This window comes from Abramis brama (assembly GCF_963993115.1).
Source record: "Abramis brama genome assembly, chromosome: 5".
Classification (NCBI taxonomy): Eukaryota; Metazoa; Chordata; class Actinopteri; order Cypriniformes; family Leuciscidae; genus Abramis; species Abramis brama.
In genome coordinates, this window is record NC_139967.1 from 6,018,494 (window position 1) to 6,041,377 (window position 22,884).

The window sequence follows — 22,884 nt, forward strand, 5'->3', positions numbered from 1 at the left end:
CCTGCCGGAACATTGTTCCTGGACAGTCTGTCTGGTCCTATGTTTAGGAGCCCTGGCACGTGCGCTGCTCTCAGCGAGCGCAGGTTGCGCTGAGCCCATACCAGGAGGCGTTCTGCTAGCCTGTGCAGGTTCCTGGACCTGAGGCCACCCTGGCGATTTATGTAGGACGCCACAGACATGTTGTCCGAGCGGACCAGGACGTGGCGTCCTTTTATTTGGGGACAAAAACGCATCAGCGCGTTGTCTACTGCCAACATTTCGAGGCAGTTTATGTGCAGAAGCTTCTCCCGTTCTGACCACTGGCCGAAGAACGGTCTGTCCTCGAGCAGCGCTCCCCATCCCGAGGTGGATGCATCCGTAGACACCACCCTGACCCTCGAGGAAGTCCCCAGGCTTACACCTGATTGGTACCAGTCGTCCGCTTTCCAAGGTTTCAGAGCTGTGACGCACTTCTGATTGACCTTGAGACGAAGCAGACCGGATGTCCACGCTCGGCGTGGGACTCGTGCTTTCAGCCAGAACTGCAGTGGGCGCATGCGGAGCAGGCCCAGCTGGAGCACTGATGATGCTGAGGCCATGAGACCCAGCATCTTCTGAAATTTCTTGAGCGGGACAGATGCGCCGCAGCGGAAAGAGTTCGCTGCACGCTGAATGTCTACCGCGCGCTGTGGTGATAGTCGCGCTATCATGGACAGCGAGTCCAGCTCTGTGCCCAGGAAAGATATCGTCTGACTGGGGGACAGAGAGCTCTTCGCCCAATTGACTCTGAGACCCAAATTCTCGAGGTGATCGAGTAAAATGGTTGTGTGCTCTATGAGCACTGAGCGAGATTGCGCTAGAATCAGCCAATCGTCCAAATAGTTCAGTACTCGCACGCCCCTCATTCTTAGGGGTGCGAGCGCCGCATCCATGCACTTCGTAAATGTACGGGGTGCCAGGGATAAACCAAACGGCAGGACTATGTACTGATATGCCTGGCCCTCGAAGGCGAATCTAAAAAATCGCCTGTGACGTGACGCTATCTGTATTTGAAAGTACGCGTCTTTCAGATCTATTGACACGAACCAATCTCCTCGGCGAATCTGCGCAAGGATTTTTCTGGTCGTGAGCATCCTGAACTGTCGCTTCACAAGCACTCTGTTCAGTTGCCTTAGATCTAGTATGGGTCTGAGACTCCCGTCTTTTTTCGGTACCAGGAAGTATCTGCTGTATAGCCCTCCTTCGCTCTGAACTTGGAACTGACAGAGCGAGCATAGACGGCATAATTTTATCTGCCGGTAGACCCGGGATCGAACACGGGTCTCTCGCGCGCAAAAACCTGAGAGTCTGCCACTGGGCCACAGGGGGAGACACATTGTCACTCAGTTAGCGCGAGTATTATCAGAGAGCGTCAACGTGCTGGCGTTTGTTTGCAGGCATGCGTGTATTACAACAGGCTTGCTCACTGCAATACTGACATTTTCAGTCGCCCGAACTTCAGAGGGGAATGAGAAATGTATGAGAAATGGAGGTCGGTCCGTCCGCAGCGGGACCAGAAACACTCTCTTTTCTCCTTACGCCAGTGACGCACGGAAACCATAGAAACGGTGTTTGGGTGCAGGCGAGCGGGTTGTACAACGCGCTCGTTGGCTGCAAAATGCACATCTGCAGTCGCCTTTCAGGGAACTGACAGAGTGAAGCATTGGCGGCATAATTTATCTGCCGCTAGACCGGGATTCGAACACCGGTCTCTCGTGCGGAAAACCTAAGATTCCGCCACTGAGCCACAGGGGGCTTTCAGATGCACAACCATATAAGAGAGCGTCAACATGTTTTCTTCGGCGTTTGCTTGCAGGCGCGCTTGTATTAAAACAAGCTCGTTTGCTGCAATATTGATATTTCCAGTCGCCTGATCAGGGAACTGAGAAATGTATGAGAAATTGAGGTCAGTCCATCCTCGGCGGGACTAAAAACACTCCTTTCTCCTTTCGCCGGTGAGTGACGCATGAATGGGGCGCAGAGGCAGGGTAGCTTTCTTATAACGTAAAGAAAAACTAACCCCGACCGTCCGCTTCCAGCCTCCCTTGTGAACGGCGCAGTTTGCGCGGCTTGAACAGAGGGAGAGAGAAAGCTAGCCCCGTGACCGTCCGCTCCTGACATCCCCTGTGAGCGGCGCGGTTTGCGCGGCTCGAACAGAGGGAGAACAGGTATCGTCCCCCAAGCAGGCAAGGCAAGCGGGCGAACCGGCGAGCTTTGCGGAGGAGCAGTCTCGGAGAAGGATGCCAGGTGAGTCCTAAGAGTCACCATAGGCAGTAACTAGCTCGCAGTGAGGGCAGTCGCCGTCAGCGAGCGCGAGAGCTGCGTGATCCTCAGGAAAGGGGCGTCTTGAAAAAGACCAGCTCTTTTAGTGCAATGAGAGTGTGTGTCGCGGCGGCGAGCACACACACATACATAAACACAGTAGCAGAGAAAGGATATAACGCCGGATAGCGCAGCAGGAAGGCAAGGAAGGCGGCGCGGCCAGCGACTTCAGTGACTCGTCCCGCTGAAGGTGCTCTCTCTCAGACAGCGCGGCTTCTCTCCAGCTCCAGCGATGCGTGTGCTTCGCTTGAAGGATGAAAAATCAGATAATAGCTGCCTGCGAGCGGTATTTATAGGCCTAGACCACGCCCGTTTCGGCAGGATGTGACACAGCGGGCGTGAAGCACCCTCATTGGGTCTGGCGTCACGCCAGGCCTTGCTCAATAGGCTGCTGCAGTTGCCGCAGAACAGCCAATAGGCGCGCGAGCTGCCTCGCCTATGTCTGTATGCTGCCGCAACGCGTTTTGCATTATTACAAAATTAAGGATAATTTTTGGCTTCAATATCTCGCGGAAAAAGGATTTTCCCCCTAGCGTAAGATATCTTACGCAGTACGAGAGACCTCTCGTAAGAGAACATAGAAACTAAAATAAATAAAATAATAGTAAATATAATAAAAACAGCGCAGACAAAATGTGTAAACAAGTCATGATTGACAAGTTAAAACCTCCAATTTGATTGCAAAATGGACTGCATTTGTAGGATTATTTGTGATTAATTTGGTGAAATTACTTAATTTAAAAATACGAGCTTGATAAAAATGATCATTCTAGAAGAAAATTTCAGATGGCACTTAGAGGCTTTTGCTTCTGAACTCTTCATATACACACTATGTTTAATTATAAAGGTTTGGGGTTCGTTAAAATTATTATAACATTATTATATGTAGAATAATATTATAAACTTGTTTTTTTTTTACCATTCAGACAGTCTCAAGCACAGGTTTTGTTTTTTCCATCGTCAAAACTTCTTTTTGGATGGCTTGGGGTGTCACATGTGGACATTTTTATTTTAAATGTACATTTTAATTCAATTGCCGCTTCACTGGTGTACATTTTTACATTTTAGTTAAAGTTGTTAGAGCAAAACATTCAATTCATGAAAGAAAGGACGTTTACAGTTTTTTGATCACATTACTTTATTCTTACTGAGGGCACTATGTATATACAATGTATAATATTCACTATATATCAATCTCAAACAATGATAAAACATTGTTTTTTGTGAAAGGATCGATGACAAATAAGGATGTTCAAAGTGATGAAAACATGCTAGATGAGTTGATCCGTGCTTAATCATTGTCGTAGATGCACTCTGTAACATACAAGATGAAGCAGAAAAAATGAATTGCAGTAAAAGGATGTAAACTAAATACATATTCATTAACTGTGCCTGTGCAAGTTGAACCTTACCATCACCAACATCATCATAAACAGATCCGTCCCTTAGAGAGGAAAGGAAGTGAGACAAAAAATATGAAGTTGTGGTCAACTGATCAGCCGAAACTATTTTAATATCAAGAGAGCAAGGTGGCTGATGGTATTGCTGTACACAATATTTGTACACAATATTTACTCAAAATTCAGTAATATTCACAAATATTTAGGCATATCAAATGAGTCAGGAGTGCTTAAAAAAAGCAAAAACTGTAGTTATTGACAGGTGAAAAAAAAAATTAAAAAAAATTACATGCAAAAGGATACACCAGAATAGAAATAGAACTGAACAAGAAGACTGTACTTACTGCTCCAAATTAGCAGCAGACACATAACCAACTGAAACAGAGATAGACTATTTAATAACAGTTTCCTGTTCGGCTGTAATGTGCATCTCAGCACAGGTATTATTTCCTCAGTCAACTTACATTTCCCTTCGCTGTTTCGGCAGATGAGTTTGTCATCTAAAGGGTGAACTATCACATCAATCATTTCTCCGGGTTTTATCAGCAGGTCTTTATTACCAAACTTCTTCATAGACAGTGATGGGAGAACAGTAGCTTGATAAAGCACTTTGATTTCTGCATTATACTGCAAGAAGAGGAAGTAAGGGGTTAGTATACAGAATCATTTCACACCAGCAGTTAAAATAGTGTGTGTCTTACTTTGAACTTCTTCCTAAACTCTTTTTCCTCCTTCTCAAACTTTTTCTTTTTCTTTGGGTCCATCACGTTTGTCTGGCTTGTTGAGATGAACTTTGGATTACTGCAGTGAACAAGAAAAGAAAAGAAGATCTGAGTGGTGCAAAACTCACTGACATAATTTTGAAAGCACTAAAACTCAAGGATTCACAGAAAATAGACCATGCAGGTCTTGTGGTAAAAGGCCAAAGTTTATAGTCATGATCTTAAAGTGACCTAGTTGCCAATTCTAATTAAATGGACGGCCTCCTAAAACAACATGTCGATGAAAATGTGTGTCTGCTGTTCTTCTTTTGTAACATGTATGAAGTAACCTGCAAGGAGAAGGAGGTGGAGGGAAGTCTGTTGAAGTCACATCATCATACGTGTCATCAGTGGCATCTGCTGGGCATAAACCAAAAACATCTCAGGGGTTTCTGGGTGGAGCATTTACATTAATGCACATGGCAGATGCTTTTATCCAAAGTGAATTACACTGCATCCAAAATATGATTTGTACTTCCTTTGATCATGCATTCCCAGGGAATCAAACCTATGTTCTACAGTTTAAGCTACAGGAATCTTAAATAGGAGTGAGCAAACATTACAGTTTAAGCATTTATAAATGTTAAATGAAATACAGTGCTTTTAGATTATGAACTAAATTAATATTATTTTAATGTACAGTTAAAGTGAGTATTACTCACCCATAACATTACATTCAAAGTCTGGAGGGGGTGGAGGGAGGAAGCTGCAAAATGACAGAAAACTGCCAGTAAATCCACATGCGCTTCACAAAGGTTAAAGGTGCTTTAAATAATATTTGTTTTCTAAAAAAGGACTTTAGACTGTCACCTATCAGAGTGAAAGCTGCACAGATTAGTGTTTATTTTTTTTACTACAAATATGACTATTCTTTTTTTACATTTTATAAAACAGTGTGTATTTATACACAAATATATGTTTAATATACATTTGAAACATTATTTAATATAATTTAAAATACAATAACATTTATTTATTGTTATACAATATGTATTTATTGTACATAAGCTCAAATCCCCTAAATTTAGAGATAAATGTTGATTTCAATAATTTGCTTTGGTTAATATTACTTTTATTCAGCAAGCAAGGATGCATTAAAATGATCAAATGTGTCAGTAAATATACTTATAATATTATAAAAGATTTCTATTTCAAATTAAAGCTGGATCAAATAATCCTGTAAAAATGTATCACAGTTTCCATTAAAATATTTAGCAGCACAACTGTTTTCAAGATTAGCTACTAAATCAGTAGCAAAAACTCAATTTTTATTTATTTCCCCAGAAATCAAGACTTAATATCTTATGTCTAGGGCTGGGTAAAAAAGATCGATTTCTCGATTTTATTCGATTCTCATTTTTACGAAACGATATCGATTCTTAAATCCCAAGAATCGATTAGTCATCCTGTTTTCAGTTGATGAATGAATGGAATATTGTTGCGCGCATCCCATCCAATAAATCACAATAATCTTTGTGCTTTGTTATTATTGATATGAAACGAAGTCTCAGATTTCAAATTACGTCCATTTTCTTACGAAATTCAAAAACATAATTACCGTTTTGGCGCTGTGGCGTGAGATCGCTCTGGCGCAGCTCAAGAGCAGCAGCAGCGCAGAGCGCACATTCCTTCTCTTCCGCCTTAATAATACCAGTTACAGCGCGAAATAAACATGAATGAGCATCTGAAAGTGTGTTAAAAGATAGAGTACAACTTATCGAAGTCCGTATCATGTCACATGGAATCGCTCAATCAGTGTTTCAACCGTGGAAAGACGTTAGTAAACAAATGTCATGTAACGTCACATTTACCTCAGAAAAAAATATCCAGTGACCATAAACTCGTTAGTCAGCTAGAAAAATTAACTCTAGAGAAGAGCATTTTGTTAAATATATGCACCATATTACATAGGCTATTCATTATAATTTTTTATGTTCTTCAATATTTAATGCATGTTTGAATAAATCTGGAAAGTTTTTTATGACAGCCACCATTTAAATTTTTATATAATTTCATATAACTTTATTATTATAAAAATAAATAAAAGTGTATTCTAAGTGTTTGTATACAAATCAGTTCATTTTTACCTTCAATATTATAGTAGGCTAATGAAGCCTATAGGCTACAACTGACTCCCATAGTTTACAATAATAGTTAAGAGATTTGTTTTCCTTGAGAAAATTTGCAATGTATTGTACCTGATATCCAAAATAATCGATATTGAATCGAATCGAATCGTAATCTAAATCGAATCGAATTGTAAGCTTGTGAATCGAAATTGAATTGAATTGTGAAATTTGTGTCAATACCCAGCCCTACTTATGTCATTTTACTACTTTAGTAAAATAACGTTATGCATCTTTATTTAAGAAATGTTTGATATTTGGACTGGAAACAATACAAAAATACTAAGTAAGTGTAATATTTACAGTGTAATAACTGAACTTGTAACAGTTTTGTTGCAAAGCACAATATTATGGTGAAATTAGATCTCGTGTTTGAGTTAAAACCGAATTATTGTTAAGCATAGCAAGAATCATAGCAAAAAGGCTAACAATTAAGAGTTATGCCCACCAATTAATATTGCCCCTTCATTCATGACATGGATACCGTAATCATACAGAGAAAACATAGTTGCATACCTTTATCTTTCGCTCGTTTATAAATTGGGCACCTGATGGCTTTGACCTTTCTTGTCCATCTCTTATTTGGCACTCGACATCAACAATCAACAGATTTCCCCTGATCCCCCCATACCAACTGTCACTCACGACGATGTTGTGTTCACATAATTAACTAAAAGCATTTATTTACACACTGCTAGGAATAAGCAAGGGGGTACTATTATGAAGTAAACTAGCTGTGTTGGTTGTCATGGAATCAGCTGCGTGATGTTTATGTTGTGCGCATGCGTGGATGGTGAGGAAGAGAAAGTAAAAAAAACTTATAATACAGATCCTGTGTGTCTCGCCTCTTCTGTAAACATAATATTGGCGACGAGGATGGCTGAATTTGGTCTACCCCCACCTGCACACTTTCTTGCCGTCCCCGGAGATCCTCCAGTCCCATGGGCAAACTGGCTGGAGAGTTTCACAGTCTACCTGGACGCTTTGGGCTTTGATGACATTACCGACAAGAGGAAAATGGCGCTCCTCCGCCATTGTCTGGGAGTGGAGGGGCAACGCATTTTTCGCAATCTGGGGACGCCCAACGACTACGATGCTGCAGTTACCCTCTTGACGACCCATTTCACTGGCCACCAAAGGACTTTACTCCGTCGGTATAAACTTCGCCTGCAACGACCCGGTGAGTCAGTTCGAAACTACGTGACAGACTTAAAAGACTTGGCGCGCTTGTGTGACTATGGGGTTCTGCAAGATCAAATAATTCGGGACCAGTTCATTGAAGGGACATCGTGTGAGAAAACAAGAGAAAAGCTGTTACTAGAAGCGGACGATTTGACTTTAAACAGAGCTGTGGAGATAGCGCTGCAAGTCGAGACAGCCATGGAATGCACGTCTCAGCTGGCGGGCGCGCGCCCCCTCGCGGACAGAGCGGCAGAGCAGTTGCAGCCTGCCTATCACACCAGCATGCACTCCGCCAACGACAGTCGGTGTTCAGAGCAAGGTTTCCCGGTACAATTCACACAGAGACAGAACAATAGGCGAACTGCAGAGGTATGTGGTAACTGTGGTTCTAAATCACACAATTCTAAGGCACAGCATTGCCCTGCCAGAGGGCAACAATGTAGAAACTGTCTGAAGCAAAACCATTTTGCCAAGATGTGCCGTTCAGCCCCGGCCACTCTCCCACAACACACTGGACCTCCACCAGCTCAGCACAACTATACAGAGATCAGAAATGTGACTGCTGGTCAGGTGGCTTTCAAAACATGTACCATCCAGTTAGCTGAAGTAACCCTACCCTTATTAATGGACACTGGTGCGGCTGCATCGCTCCTAAATTCAAGCACTTACTATAAGTTTTTCTCTCACCTGCCACTAGAACATCCTGCCACCGCTCTATGTGGCTATGACAGCTCCAGGATTGACATCCTAGGTGTGCTCCACGTGCCGGTTCACTATGGCTCCAAGCACCTACCATCTTTCCCCTTTCACATTGCGAGGAGGGGAGCCAATCTTCTAGGCCTGGACCTGTTCACAGGCCTGGGGTTCACGCTCAGGGATGATGCTGGCTCCGACATTCACCACATCACCTCCACTTGGCAGCAAAAGTGGCCGGCTCTGTTCGAAGGCCTAGGCTGTCTCTCAGCCTTCACACACAGGCCTCTGGTGAACCCGGATGTGTCACCTGTCATCCAGCCCCTGCGCAGGATCCCCTTTGCCTTGAGAGACGAGGTCACCCGCGAACTTGGGACACTCCTGGACATGGGAATTATTGAACCAGTCAACGCTGCTCCCTGGATTTCAAACCTAGTCATTGCAAAAAAAAAATCTGGGGGAATAAGAATATGTGTGGACCTACACTTGGTGAATAAGGCAGTTATTCCAGACAGATATCCTTTGCCTACCTCAGAGGAGCTCACTGCACACTTTCACGGCTCAACAGTCTTCACAAAGCTTGACTTACGTCAGGGCTACCTGCAGGTACCACTCCACCCAGCCAGCAGGGACCTCACTGCTTTCGTGACGCATGCTGGGGTGTTCCGGTACACTCGAATGGCCTTTGGGTTAAGCTCCGCCCCTAGCTGCTTTCAGAAGGTGATGAGCACAATACTGGCTGGCATCCCTGGGGTAGCGGTTTTTCTGGATGACATTGTTATTCATGCCCAAGACATCGAGACACACAACGAGCACCTCCAGAGGGTGGCTCAGGCCCTTCTTCAGAACAACCTGACTCTGAACCCAGAAAAATGCTGCTTTGCTGCCCCAGCCATCGACTTTGTGGGGTTCCGCTTGTCAGCCAAAGGGATTTCCCCTCTACAGTCCAATGTCGATGCCATACACAGGATTCCAGAGCCGACCTCAGCCTCTCAAGTGGCCTCATTTTTAGGCATGACGGCCTATTATCTCCGTTTCCTGCCCCATTACTCACACACCACTGCACCTCTCCGCCAGCTGCTTAAAAAAGAAGAGCCATGGCACTGGACTACAGCATGTTCTGAGGCCGTACAAACACTGAAAGCCCAGCTCACAACACCCCCGGTACTAGCCCACTTCAACCCTGAATGTCTGACTCTAGTCACTTGTGATGCTTCAGATCGGGCTATTGGTGCAGTCCTTTCACAGGTGCAGGACGGGGTGGAGAGACCTGTAGCCTTCGCCTCCAGGGCATTAACACCAACAGAACAGCGCTACTCTGTGGGTGAACGTGAGGCGCTTGCCTGTGTTTGGGCTTCAGAGAGGTGGCACCTTTACCTCTACGGACGGCGTTTCACCCTCAGGACCGACCATCAGGCCTTGACCGCATTGCTGACAGCATCTGGATCCGGTCATAAACCCCTGCGCTTACACAGATGGGGGGAAAGGCTGAGGCAATATGACTATGTACTGAAATTTACCCCTGGAAGGGACAATGTAGTCGCCGACGTACTCTCTCGTTCCATCGATGGCCCCACACCCATGGTCTCCCCTGATGAAGACTCAGAGACCGAATTAATTCACATGCTTCACACGCCCTTGCAGTCGGCCGTGTCGTTGGAGGAGTTGCAGCACGAGTCAGAGCGTGACCCCACACTGTCCTCGCTACGCACGTACATTCGCTCTGGATGGCCAGCAAAGGTTTGTGATGAGCTCATGCCATTCGCAAGGGTGCGTGATGAACTTTCATGTTGGGGTGGTGTTTGTATCTCCAGGGGCCTGTGCACCGTGGTGCCCTGTAGCCTGCGGGCCCGCGTACTATCCATGGCACACGAGGGGCACCTAGGCATTGTTAAACTCAAACAGCGATGCCGAGATCTCATCTGGTGGCCAGGCATTGATCGCGATATTGAAGCCCTTGTTAAGGATTGTGTGCCATGCCTCCTTAGTGGGAAAACTGGACCTCCAGTGCCAACCCCGCTGCAGCCGGTTCCATGGCCGTCCCGCCCATGGGAACATCTCCAGCTTGACATCTGTGGAGAGATCCATGGCCGTGGAATTCCCCATCATCAGCGTTTCCTTGTGGTGCTGTACGACCTCCATTCGAAATGGCCTGAAGTGGCTCCGGCTGGAACTGTCACAACACAGGTAATCACTGACATTCTAGAAGTCTTGTTTGCGCGTTGGGGCATGCCTCGTGCCATCACAACAGATAACGGACCTCAGTTCATCTCTGCAGACTTTTCTCAGTTCCTCAGTGATAGGGGAATCAAACACATCCGCACAGCATACTACAACCCACAAGCAAATGGCGGTGTGGAGCGGTTCAACCAGAGCCTAAAGAATGGCGTCCGGGCTCACCTGGCTCAGGGGTGTACATTCCAGACAGCACTCAACCAAACCTTAATGCACTACAGGGCCAGCCAACACGCTACAACTGGGGCCTCTCCAGCACTTCTCATGCTGGGCCAGGAGATGGAACTGCCACTGGACAGACTCAAGGCACAGGGCATGGCAATGCCTACAGCCGGCAGCTCTCAGGCTCAGACCAAAGCCGCTGTAAACAGGCACCAGCAACGGATGCGGCAGTATTTTGACCGGAAACATAGGGTCAAGGCCACTGCTATTACTGCAGGCGACTGGGTTCGAGCACGTAGGCCACATCGGGGCAACAAGATGGCTTCATACTGGAGCCAGCCCTTTCAGGTGCACCGCCAGCTGGGCCCAGCCACATTCATGCTTAGTGACGGATCACGATGGCATGCTAAAAGACTGAGGAAAGTGCGGAGGCCAGGTGAGGAAATGGTGGCTCCACTGCCATCAGTCCCTCCTCCACTGGTGCCGACATGTACAGGGCCACAGCAGGCTTCCCATACTCTTCAGGCCGCACCGTCACCAGTGCCTCAGAAACCTGCCCCTGACCTGCAATCTCATCTGCTTTCCCCTGGCCTCCAGTCAGATCCAGGGCCGGCCCGTGCCACAAGTCCAGCTATGGGGAACTCCCCAGCGGTTTTGGAATGGCCGCAGCCTGAGGTCGAGGAGGGCCGACCCGTAAGGGCCAGGGTTCGCCCTGCCTATTTAAAGGACTTTGTCACAGGGTGACAGTGTAGGCCTTGCACTAGGTATTGTACTGTTCAATTGTTCTGGCAAGGACTTAGTTATGTATAAGTCTAGTTTCTTGGGAGGGGGGGGGAAATGTTGTGTTCACATAATTAACTAAAAGCATTTATTTACACACTGCTAGGAATAAGCAAGGGGGTACTATTATGAAGTAAACTAGCTGTGTTGGTTGTCATGGAATCAGCTGCGTGATGTTTATGTTGTGCGCATGCGTGGATGGTGAGGAAGAGAAAGTAAAAAAAACTTATAATACAGATCCTGTGTGTCTCGCCTCTTCTGTAAACATAATAGACGAGTCACGACCAGAAGTCAAGACTAAACCCCCCCCAAAAAAATGCCGCCCGGTTCGCCCGTGCCAAAAACCGCTACTGAGGGCAGTTTAAGCGACAGGATGCACGCGACAGATCCGTCCGATAAAGATAACGAAGTAGTATGTCCTAAAGCTTGCCTACTTTTTTGCTACACATTCAAAAGTAAATATCTTTTCTTCACAAAAAGAGTACATACTTTTATGGCGTAGTGTAACTTAGGCAAATTGGGACGCAGCATATGGCTTTACAAGATGACGATCGCTCTGATTGGTTTTAGGTCTATCCAGCTGCGCCCAGAGGCATTTGAGCGACGTCCGTTGGTGACGCCCCTTTGGAAATGATTTGTCTATGGAGCTTTGCCAGACCATAACTCAGTTACTACTGAGAATGGTCTGGTTTTAACCAGGCTACTAAATCAGCATATTATAATGATTTCTGAAGGATCATTTGACACTGGAGTAATGATGCTGAAAACTCAGATTTACCATCACAGGAACACTATACACACACACTATATATATATAATACAAAAACTATATAAGTACTACAAAAGAGAATCAAATTAAAAAAAATCTAATAGAAAAAAATGAAAAGTGCTGTCATTGATTGCTTAGATGCATATACCAGTTTTAGTGAAATATTAAGAGCTTTTGAACATGAAAAATGAACTCACCTGAAATCAGCTTGATTATCTTCTGCACACTCATAAATATCTTCACACTCAACTGCTGTCAGTAGTCACATGACAAAATTTGTGAACAAGGGGAAACAAAACAAAGACTGTATATCCTTTTACGCTTCCTTCACTTGACACTCGATAAATGATTGCAATGTTATTTACATTTATATTTATTAAATGTATAATGCAATGGCTTACCATCGGGTAGACTGAAAAAAATAAATGTTTTTTTTTTAGTTAAAACATAAATAATAAAACATTACATTACATAACATAACGTTTTTAAATTAGTAAAACATTACTTCAATAATGTTAATACTGTAAATAAGTGTACCAGTTACTCTCTTACTTATTGACTTCACTAGCACCCACATCATCATACACCTCCTGTCCATCCTGTGTGTGTCTCACTTCAACAGGCACATCTAGAGTGTCAGGCTTCACAAAACCATCTGTATGGAAAAACACACCAACACAATAATAGCAGCTAACCATGGCTATTCAACGAGGAAGAGACAGTCTAATATAGAGCATGTTCAGTTTAACACGACATATCAGCATATACATATATTAGATGTTGTGTGTAAATCCAGTGCAGTGTGGCAGATTAACTCACAGTGGCCTTCAGTGTTCCTGGCGAGCCAGTAGTCCTTCGGGTTTTCTGTTTTGCGCACGATTTCAATGGTCTCTCCCTGCTTCAGTGGAAGTTTGTTCTTCCCACCTTTGTGGTCCACACTGGCCTTCACTGTGTCCACTACCTCAATCGTACCCTTGATCTAGCCGAGCAGAAATTACAGTGATGGTGAAGTTATAGCCATCACTATACCACTTACTAATGTTAGCCTTCATTTAAAAAAAAAAAAAAAAAAGTTTATAAATACACAAATATTCCAGTTACTTAATGTCCACAATCTAAAAAATGCTGGGTTGTTTTAACATAATTTTGGGTCAAATATGGACAAACCCAAACGGTGGGTTAAAAATGTCATTTAAAAATGTAACCCAGCCATTGGGTTTGTCCATATTTGACCCAAAGTTGGGTTGAAACAGCATCAGAGATGGGTAAATCCCTACACACATACACACACACACACACACAAACGTAATAACTTAAATTAAGAACGATTTCTATCCACAAATTCTAATTTTTAAAATCAGCATGAACCAAGTAATTTATATCAAAGTAAAGACTCCTATGATTATGGAGAAAAGATTATATATGATTATATACAAATAATGTCGTAATCCTAAAAAAATATCTTCTAATCTGAAATATAATTTTAATTTTGAGGTGAAATGTGTCTCCAGGCATGTACTTGACAGGTTTTATGAGATTCATGAAAATAAAACCCCCCACATAAGCTCAAAACAGAGATATCCAGATTGAGCTGTTTGTACTCACTTTAAACTTTTTCCTGGCCTCCTGCTGCCTTTTCTCTCGCTCTTTCTTCTCTTTCTTCTCCTGCTCCAAGCGTTTCTTCTCTTCTTTTTCAAGCTTTTTCTTGAGTTCTTTTGATTCTTTTGGCGTCTTTTCCTCCATCGTTTCTTTGTTGTCTTCAGGCCTGTGTAGAGGAAAGTTTTCCATTAGAAGAGTTTTGAGTAAGTATTCTTTCTTCTTTTATCTCATTAATCATATTAAAATTTGAGACCAATTGAACTGCAGCCTTTGCTAAAGAGTAACCAGATTTCCTGAAGAAAATGTGAGTGGCATTTGTCGGTGCAGAACTTGCTATTACGATGGGTGATGGTTCACAAGTTTGTTGAAAATTACTTCTCTAATGAATAATCTCTTCTCTGATGATGTGTTCACTGGCGTGGGGGCGGGGCAACCTGTCACTCACATGAGATCCACCAATAGCAAACCACAATCATCCAATCAATTCCCCATGGACAAAATCAAATCCCACCCTCCATTTTTTCTCGTTTGAAAAGTCATTTCACTCGGATATACATCACAATAGGGAAGAAAAGACTATTGCAACTTCGGTTTAATGCTGTGTTTAAAGAGGATCAATTATGCTTTTTTACATTTTCTACTTTCTTTAGTGTGTAATGTTGCTCTTTGAGCATGAAAAATGTCTGCAAACTTACAAAGCACAAAGTCACTCCAGCAGCAGTTGTTCTCTCTATCAGTGTGCACTGTTTCTGAACTCCCTGAAACTCCCAGTTTTCTTCCAGAAACGAATATGTCACAATATTCCTCATTTAAATAATTCCCACCCAAGGCATACTCAAAATAAAGGGGACGAGGCCTGATTGAGATGTGTTAGTAGTGTATTGAAACTCACAGTTATGGTGAGGGGCGTGACATTACCAAAACGCACAAAGCGGTTGACCAATCACAACACACTGGTCCAGCTGACCAATCAGAGCACACTGAGCTTTTCAGAAGGAGGGGCTTCATAGAGACAGGAACTATGATATTCATCTAGATTAAAAAGTTCGTTGAGACAAACTTTAAGTTGGCTTGAGAAAGCTGGACCAGAAAGTTTGAAGAAGTTTAAAGTAGTTTGGAGTTTAAATTAGTTTAAAGTTTAAATTAGTTTAAAGTTTAAATTAGTCTAAAGTTTAAATTAGTTTAAAGTTTAAATTAGTTTGAAGTTTAAATAGTTTAAATTTTAAAGTAGTTTAAAGTTAAAAAGTTGTTGCGGGTTTTCTAGTGGGTTGCTAAGGTGTTCTGGGTGGTTGCTAGGTGGTTGCTAGGGTGTTCTGGGTGGTTGCTATGGTGTTGCTAAGCGGTTGCTAGGGTATTTTGGGTGGTTGCTAGGTGGTTGCTATGGTATTCTGGGTGGTTGCTAGGGTGTTGCTAGGCAGTTGCTAAGGTATTTTGGGTGGTTGCTATGGTGTTGCTAAGTGGTTGCTAGGGTGTTGCTAAGTGGTTGCTAAGGTATTTTTGGTGGTTGCTAGGGTGTTGCTAGGGTGTTCTGGGTGGTTGCTAGGGTGTTGCTAGGCGGTTGCTAGGGTATTCTGGGTGGTTGCTAGGGTGTTGCTAGGCGGTTGCTAGGGTGTTCTGGGTGGTTGCTATGCTGTTGCTAGGTGGTTGCTAGGGTATTCTGGGTGGTTGCTAGGCGGTTGCTAGGGTGTTGCTAGGCGGTTGCTAGGGTGTTCTGGGTGGTTGCTATGCTGTTGCTAGGTGTTTGCTAGGGTCTAATGGGTGGTTGCTAGGGTGTTGCTAGGGTGTTTTGGGTGGTTGCTAGGCGGTTGCTAGGGTGTTCTGGGTGGTTGCTAGGCTGTTGCTAGGTGGTTGCTAAGGTACTTTGGGTGGTTGCTAGGGTGTTCTGGGTGGTTGCTAGGCGGTTGCTAGGGTGTTCTGGGTGGTTGCTATGGTGTTGCTAGGTGGTTGCTAAGGTGTTCTGGGTGGTTGCTAGGCTGTTGCTAGGTGGTTGCTAAGGTACTTTGGGTGGTTGCTAGGGTGTTCTGGGTGGTTGCTAGGCGGTTGCTAGGGTGTTCTGGGTGGTTGCTATGGTGTTGCTAGGTGGTTGCTAAGGTGTTCTGGGTGGTTGCTAGGCGGTTGCTAGGGTGTTCTGGGTAGTTGCTATGCTGTTGCTAGGTTGTTGCTAGGGTATTCTGGGTGGTTGCTAGGCGGTTGCTAGGGTGTTCTGGGTGGTTGCTAGGGTGTTGCTAGGCGGTTGCTAGGGTGTTCTGGGTGGTTGCTATGCTGTTGCTAGGTGTTTGCTAGGGTATTCTGGTTGGTTGCTAGGGTGTTGCTAGGCAGTTGCTAGGGTGTTCTGGGTGGTTGCTATGCTGTTGCTAGGGTGTTCTGGGTGGTTGCTAGACGGTTGCTAGGGTGTTTTGGATGGTTGCTAGGGTGTTCTGGGTGGTTGCTATGGTGTTGCTAGGCGGTTGCTAAGGTATTCTGGGCGGTTGCTAGGCGGTTGCTAGGGTGTTCTGGGCAGTTGCTATGGTGTTACTAGGTGGTTGGTAGTTGTCACAGATGGTTACTATGGAGTTTTTATAGAGTTCTTAGCATGATCTTTGCATGATTTAGCATTTAACTAATCGCTATTAGCATGTAGCTATTCACTGCTAGCATGTGTAGCATGTTGGAAGTGCTGTTTGCTAGCATGAGTCAAAAGAGCCAAACCTCATCTCTATACGATGTTCTGATACAGAGATATAGGTCTTGCAAGACGGTTGCTAGGGTACTCAAGTTTGGTTGCTATGGAGTTGCTTGGGAGCTGGAAGCTTTAAACTTAAGAAGTTTAAAGTGGTTTGAAGTTTAAAGTAGTTTACGAGTTTTTGAGTTTTGAGTTTATAAGTTTAAATGAGTTTAGAGTTTAAGTTTAAATGAGTTTAGAGTGTGTGTGTGTGTGTGTGTGTTCACACACACACACACACACACACACACACACACACACACACACACTCAGAGTTTATGAGTTTAGAGTTTATAAGTGTATAAATGGATGAGTTTATAAGTGTACAAGTTTTTGAGTTTAGTTTATAAGTTTAAATGAGTTTAAGAGTTCAGAGTTTATTAATTTATGAGTTTTAGAGTTCATAAGTCTATGAATTCATTAGTTTATAAGTTAATTAGTTTATAAGTGTATGAGTTTAGAGTTTTTAAGTTTAAATGGAGTAAATTTAGTAGTTTGAAGTTTAAATTAGTTTGAAGTTTAAAGTAGTTTAAAATAGTTTGAAGTAGATAGATAGATGAGTTTATTAGTTTAAATGAGTCTCAATGGCTCATATAGTATATACTGTAGAACGGCAGTTTGAATTAGTCTTCAAGGTGTTTAGATTTAAATTTTTGTCGTTTGGTGAGTTTGAATCTGGATTTTAATTTTTTAGAACTCCCCAATGTAAGTCAATGGGAGTTTTTCCGAGTTTTGATCGTCATTTTTAGGAAAACCGTAAGTCCGATCAGTTAGAAAAGATATAGCATACCGAGTCAGAATAGGCTGAAGGTCTTAGCCGAGTTTGGAGTATGTAGAGTTAAAGCTCTAGGAGGAGTTTGAGTTGTAAATTTCAGAGTAAGAGTAACAACAAAGCGGTTGACCAATCACAACACACTGGTCCAGCTGACCAATCAGAGCACACTGAGCTTTTCAGAAGGAGGGGCTTCATAGAGACAGGAACTAAACGGAGCATTACTGACAGACTGGAAAGAGGGGAGCTGCAACAGTGTCAAATATGTGAAAATATGTGTTTTTCTGAATATTCAAGCATGAAAAAAAAAAGACCCCAAAAACAAAATCAAGACTTTGTACAAGGGCATAACATGAACTATGCCTTTTATATTTTATTGGTTCAGGAGTTTGTTCAAATCACTAATTCTAAGTTTGAGTAATAATAATGCTCGACTTAGCAACCACAATTAAATAAGAGATCTCACCGGTTGCTGTCAAGATCCTCGTATATCTCCTCACCCGACTCCTACACAAGAAACAAACAGAGACGGTAAAAGTTCAAATGAACTAATCTTAAAAATTCAGTGTTTTATTTACACAATCATTTTCTTCAGTCTGTAATAATGACTGTCTTGTAAATGCCTTTTGAGAAGCTGTTTTTTTTGCAGACTATTTTTACCAAGGGTTTTAGAAGTGAGATGTGGATGTGCTATTTAAAACAGCTCTACACCAGATGTCAGCTTAAGCAAACACAATCCTCACCTCGTGGTCATTGCTGCTTTTACCTAAAACAGAAAAGAGAGATGTTTACAGACTTTGAAAAAAGACCTAACCCCCGCCCCCGCCCTGCAATAATATTAAAGTAACACCTATAAATGTAATTTCATGTGATGCTTGAATGTGCTTTTTCTTTAAAATGAGGTCGATATCTTTGATATTTTGTAATCTAATGCAGTGACATTAATTTCTTGGGGTTACTGTATGTATCAAACGTTAATTTGAAACTCATTTATATAACTTCTCTTTGAAGACCTAGTGAAGTCTGTGTCCTGTCCAGGGTGTCCGTATCATCGTACAAATCCTCCTGGAGAGTCTGATCCCTGTTCACAACAGAACAAACAGTAAAAACAAGCTTACTTTTGAATTTATGCTTCACAACTTTGTATTAATGATAATACATGCAATTGTACTATTGCATTACCTCACAGTACAGCAGTGGTACCATGAAATTAAAAAACTATGAGTTCATACTCATGTACCATGGTATTTAAATGTCAAGGTACACGTACACACACACACACACACACACACACACAAATGGTGTATAGGCTTTACTTTGAAACTATTTTTACTCAGAAATTGCAAGTAAATTTCACAAATAATTCAAAGAAACAAGTAACAGTGAATCAAATATGAAATTTTGAAGTAGAAAGACTGAAATAGTACTTTCTTATAAAATATACTCTTTTTTTATTATTTACAACTTTGAAAAAATTGATTTTTACAGTGTATTTCACTACTAAATCCCCATGGTATTACTATAGTACCATGTCCCAAGAAATTAACTAATTAATAGTAATTATTATTTCATGACACCCTTTTTTTTAATGTATTGTATTGTATTGTTGTATGTATTTCCAGATTTGTGTTTACGTGCGTCTCATAAAGTCAGCACTCACAGTGGAGGGAGAGGAGGTGGAAGTGTGAAGTCTGGCGATGGGGGCGGAGTCATAGATGTGATTGACAGGCGTTCCGGTGGCGGTGGGAGGGGGAAAATTCCAGGATCAAGCTCAGGATTATTGGTGTTGGATACTGATGAACCAGTAGATGGAAACAGAACATGAAGCGACAAAAACTAAACCGTTAGACATTGAATCGTCCATGAGTCTGTAAATGTAATCTCTTTTTTAAAATATAGGTTATATTTCACAGCTCAGGGAAATGGATTTTGGGTGTTTAGACAAGAATATGGTAGGCCCAAAAAAGTATTTGGACATTTGAGTCACACTTTATGAATGGTCCTACTAAAGGATTCATTTTCTTTATGTAAATGTGGCTGTTCATTATTATTATTCTAGTTTCTTAAAATTCTTTTTGTGGAATGTATTCATTTTTTGACACATTTTGTAATATAATGCAATGACATTCAGACATTTTAAGTGATTCAAAATAAAGTTCAAGAGTTTGGGGTCAGTAATGTTTTTTAAAGAAATTAATACTTTAATCATTCAAGGAACACAATAAATTGATCAAAAGTGACAGCAAAGAATGTTATAATTTTACAAAAGATTTCTATTTCATATAATTGCTGTTCTTTTGAAATTTCTAAAGTATTCTGCAAAAAAAATTCAACATTGAAAATAAGAAATATTTCTTGAGCAGCAAATCAGCATACTAGAAAGAAAGGATCATGTGACACTGAAGACTGGAGTAATGATGCTGAAAATTCAGCTTTGATCACAGGAATAAATTGCATTTGAAAAAAAAATATTTAAATAGAAAACAGTTCTTTTAAATTGTAATAATATTTCGCAATATTAGTTTTTTCTATAATTTAAAGGTGCTCCAAGCGAAGTTGGGTGACGCCACTTCTTGTTGACGTTCAAAGTATTGTCAAAGTCAAACAAAATTGAGACTAGCTCGACCCTCCCTCCTCCTCATCCCGTCCCCTCCCCCAATGTAAATTTGTGACTTCGTGTTCCTTCTCCTTTTTCCCTCTTCTTTGCTATTTGTTCATCGGAACGTCGTCTCTTTGGCCGTGTGTCGGCCATATCAAAATTCAAGAGAATATAATTTTAACGTTAGTCATTGTCGTCGTCTAGGACATCTCTCCTCTAGCTAACTTCCCTCTTCATGCTTCTCTCTCCTCCACACCCCCCTTCATGTGCACGCGCACTAACCCCCCAACCCCCACCCCCAAATCATTCTTGTCGGTTATTGGCTGGAACACTGTTTGTTATGTTTCGTGGTCCAGGCTGGGCCAGTTTGTTTTTCTTGCTGTTTGTGGAGCCTGGGTGTGTTCGTGGGACAGGCAACTAGTGGATAGTGAGGAGATGTTTGCTGTATGTGACAAAAAATGTTTTGGCCTAAAAAACGTGTGACATCGCTTAGAGCACCTTTAATCAAATAAATACAGTCTTTATGAGCTTAAGAGACTTTTCACAAAACATTAAAAAAACTTACTGACCCCAAACTTTTGAACAGTTGTGTAAGTGTCTAAAATCTTATTGACACCACTGTATTTTAGTTGTACACTCACATAATTCTAGACATTTAAAAAGAATGAACCCATATGGTGATGTCCATGTCTTACCGTTCCCTCTGAACTTGTTGAGGTTAACATGTGGAGGTCTCTCTGGTTTGGAAGGACACTTTCCTAAAGCAAACACACTGGGGAGATGCTTCGTTTTTGGCACTGACAAATCATCAGTAGCAGTTTCCGGCGCTGCAGAGATGTCTTTATGAAAAACAGGTTTCTGCATAGCAGATGGTTTGGCAGGAGTCCAGGGTCCGGCTCCTGCTGAAAGGGATTGTGTACACGAGTTCTCCTGTTGTTCTCTTTTGGGCAGCTTTGCTCCAACAGCATCCCTTCTCGAGTCACTATAGAGCGGGTTGCTAGAAACTAGAGGATTGAATCTAGTCTCTAAAGAGTTGACTGTAAAGTTGGGTTTGACCATGAGTGGTTTAGGGAAAGGCCTGGAGCCTGCGCCTTTATGCATGTCCACAGGTTTGAGTTTCACCGGTTTGGGGATCAATGGTGGATTCTGGTCCTCCGTCCTGGTGCTCCTGAATTGATTGCTCTGATTAGGTTGGGAAAACATACTTTCACCAGCCCGTGAGTTAAAGTGAGACATCAGAGCTTGTACATTAGTAAATGTGGCCTAAAAGAAGTCAAATATAAAAGAAACATTGGTAACACTGTACAATAAAGTTTCATTTGTTAACATTAGTCAATGCACAAACTTACATGTTAATGTTATTAAAGTCGAACTGTAGTCAATAATGTTGTCCCTTAAAACTCATCAAAATGACAAGGAATTCCTTGAAAAAAAATTGTATTCATGCCTTGAAATAGCTTGAATGTAACTCTACACCCTTGCCTCATTTAGTATACGCGGTTCTATGAATATGCAAATGATCCCCGCCTCGACTCACTCAAAGCAGCTCAGAGATCCGATCGTTGACGATCACACGTTGATCCGATTGGTTACAAGGTAGTTTGAGACGTCAGAAACACCAGTGATTTCAAACTGTGATTTTGAGACTCTTTGGTTCACTGCAGTTTTAGGAGAAAATACTCAGCAATGGTGTCGACTTGTGAATTTGCACATGGTTTGTCTTAAATCATATTAAAACACCACATAGACATATAAACAACAATAAAAACTTGATTTTCACCACAGGGGACTTTGAATGTTTTTCCTGTGAAACTTCCATATTTAAAGTCCCTCTGTAGACAATAATTTTATCCCTTAAAACTCATCTTTGATCACAAAAAATACATATATAAAAAAAAAATTCTTGAATAAAATTGGTCATGCCTTAAAATTGAATGTAACTCTACACCCTTGCTTCATTTAGTATATGCGGATTCATGAATATGCATTTCAACATTTCAAGTTGACTGAACTTAACATTTTAAGGCAGCACGAACACTTACTTTTTTTTAAGTTGAAACAATTTTTTTACAGTGTTCTTTAAGGAACCATTGATGCCAATAAAGAACCTTTACACACTAAAAGCCACTCTGAACACTTTAACAACCACTCCCAGCATTGCGGTAGCGCGTTTTACACAGTCAACAACTAATTTTCTCCAGAAAATTAGAAAAAAATAAAATAAATATATATATATATATATATATATATATATACACATTTACAATATTTATTTATTATTTACAATAATCCCTAATATTATAATTAATGCAGCAAACCTCTTTGAACAGGCTACAGATGAAAACATTCTGAACTTTTAAACAAGCTGTGAAAATTCACACCTTTGTGCCTTTACACTAGCCACTCTTTACATTCACAGTTGCTATACTGCATCTGCTTCTTCAAAATGCAGCTATGATCAAATACTATTGTATGTTTCTTATCAGTCACATCTTCAAACTAGTTATCAATCGTAATAAGAAACATAATAAAATCCTCAAGTATTGAAGGCATCTGCTCTAATATACTGCACTAACACAAGTATAATCAAGATAATCAAGAACTAAATCAACAGAAAAGTCAAAAATCGAAATAAAGACACTCATTTAAATAAAGTAGCAATATTTCTCTGCAAACTCACCCAGCCAGCACATAAGTGTGTGTAGAAGTACAGTGGCTCAGAAACTGGTGAGAATCGCAAATACACCCAAAGGAAATGCATGCAC

The 22,884-nt window shown here is 41.9% G+C and overlaps 1 protein-coding gene across 1 annotated transcript; it reads right to left on the minus strand.

The window, feature by feature from the left end:
* Window positions 1–3,466: 3,466 nt before the first annotated feature.
* Window positions 3,467–22,882, minus strand: fyb1a (FYN binding protein 1 a). Its single transcript, XM_084114311.1, has 18 exons — window positions 22,800–22,882; window positions 20,815–21,382; window positions 19,181–19,313; window positions 18,534–18,601; window positions 18,264–18,286; window positions 17,987–18,027; window positions 14,054–14,213; window positions 13,268–13,427; window positions 13,001–13,103; window positions 12,850–12,860; window positions 12,646–12,700; window positions 5,164–5,207; window positions 4,792–4,858; window positions 4,442–4,541; window positions 4,205–4,367; window positions 4,085–4,115; window positions 3,753–3,784; window positions 3,467–3,654 (listed from the first exon to the last, which is right to left on the minus strand). The coding sequence occupies exons 1-18, from the start codon at window positions 22,878–22,880 to the stop codon at window positions 3,632–3,634; spliced, it is 1,863 nt and encodes a 620-aa protein (XP_083970437.1). The 5' UTR covers window positions 22,881–22,882; the 3' UTR covers window positions 3,467–3,631.
* Between the last annotated feature and the right edge of the window lie 2 nt (window positions 22,883–22,884).

Excerpts from the sequence above, each read along its gene's own strand:
- fyb1a (XM_084114311.1), bottom strand. The coding sequence starts at position 22,880 with ATGCATTTCCTTTGGGTGTATTTGCGATTCTCACCAGTTTCTGAGCCA. Across the intron at positions 18,028-18,263 it reads AAAGCAGCAATGACCACGAG|GAGTCGGGTGAGGAGATATA; the intron begins GTGAGGATTGTG and ends TTTCTTGTGTAG. Across the intron at positions 4,542-4,791 it reads CCACCTCCTTCTCCTTGCAG|TAATCCAAAGTTCATCTCAA; the intron begins GTTACTTCATAC and ends TGTTCACTGCAG.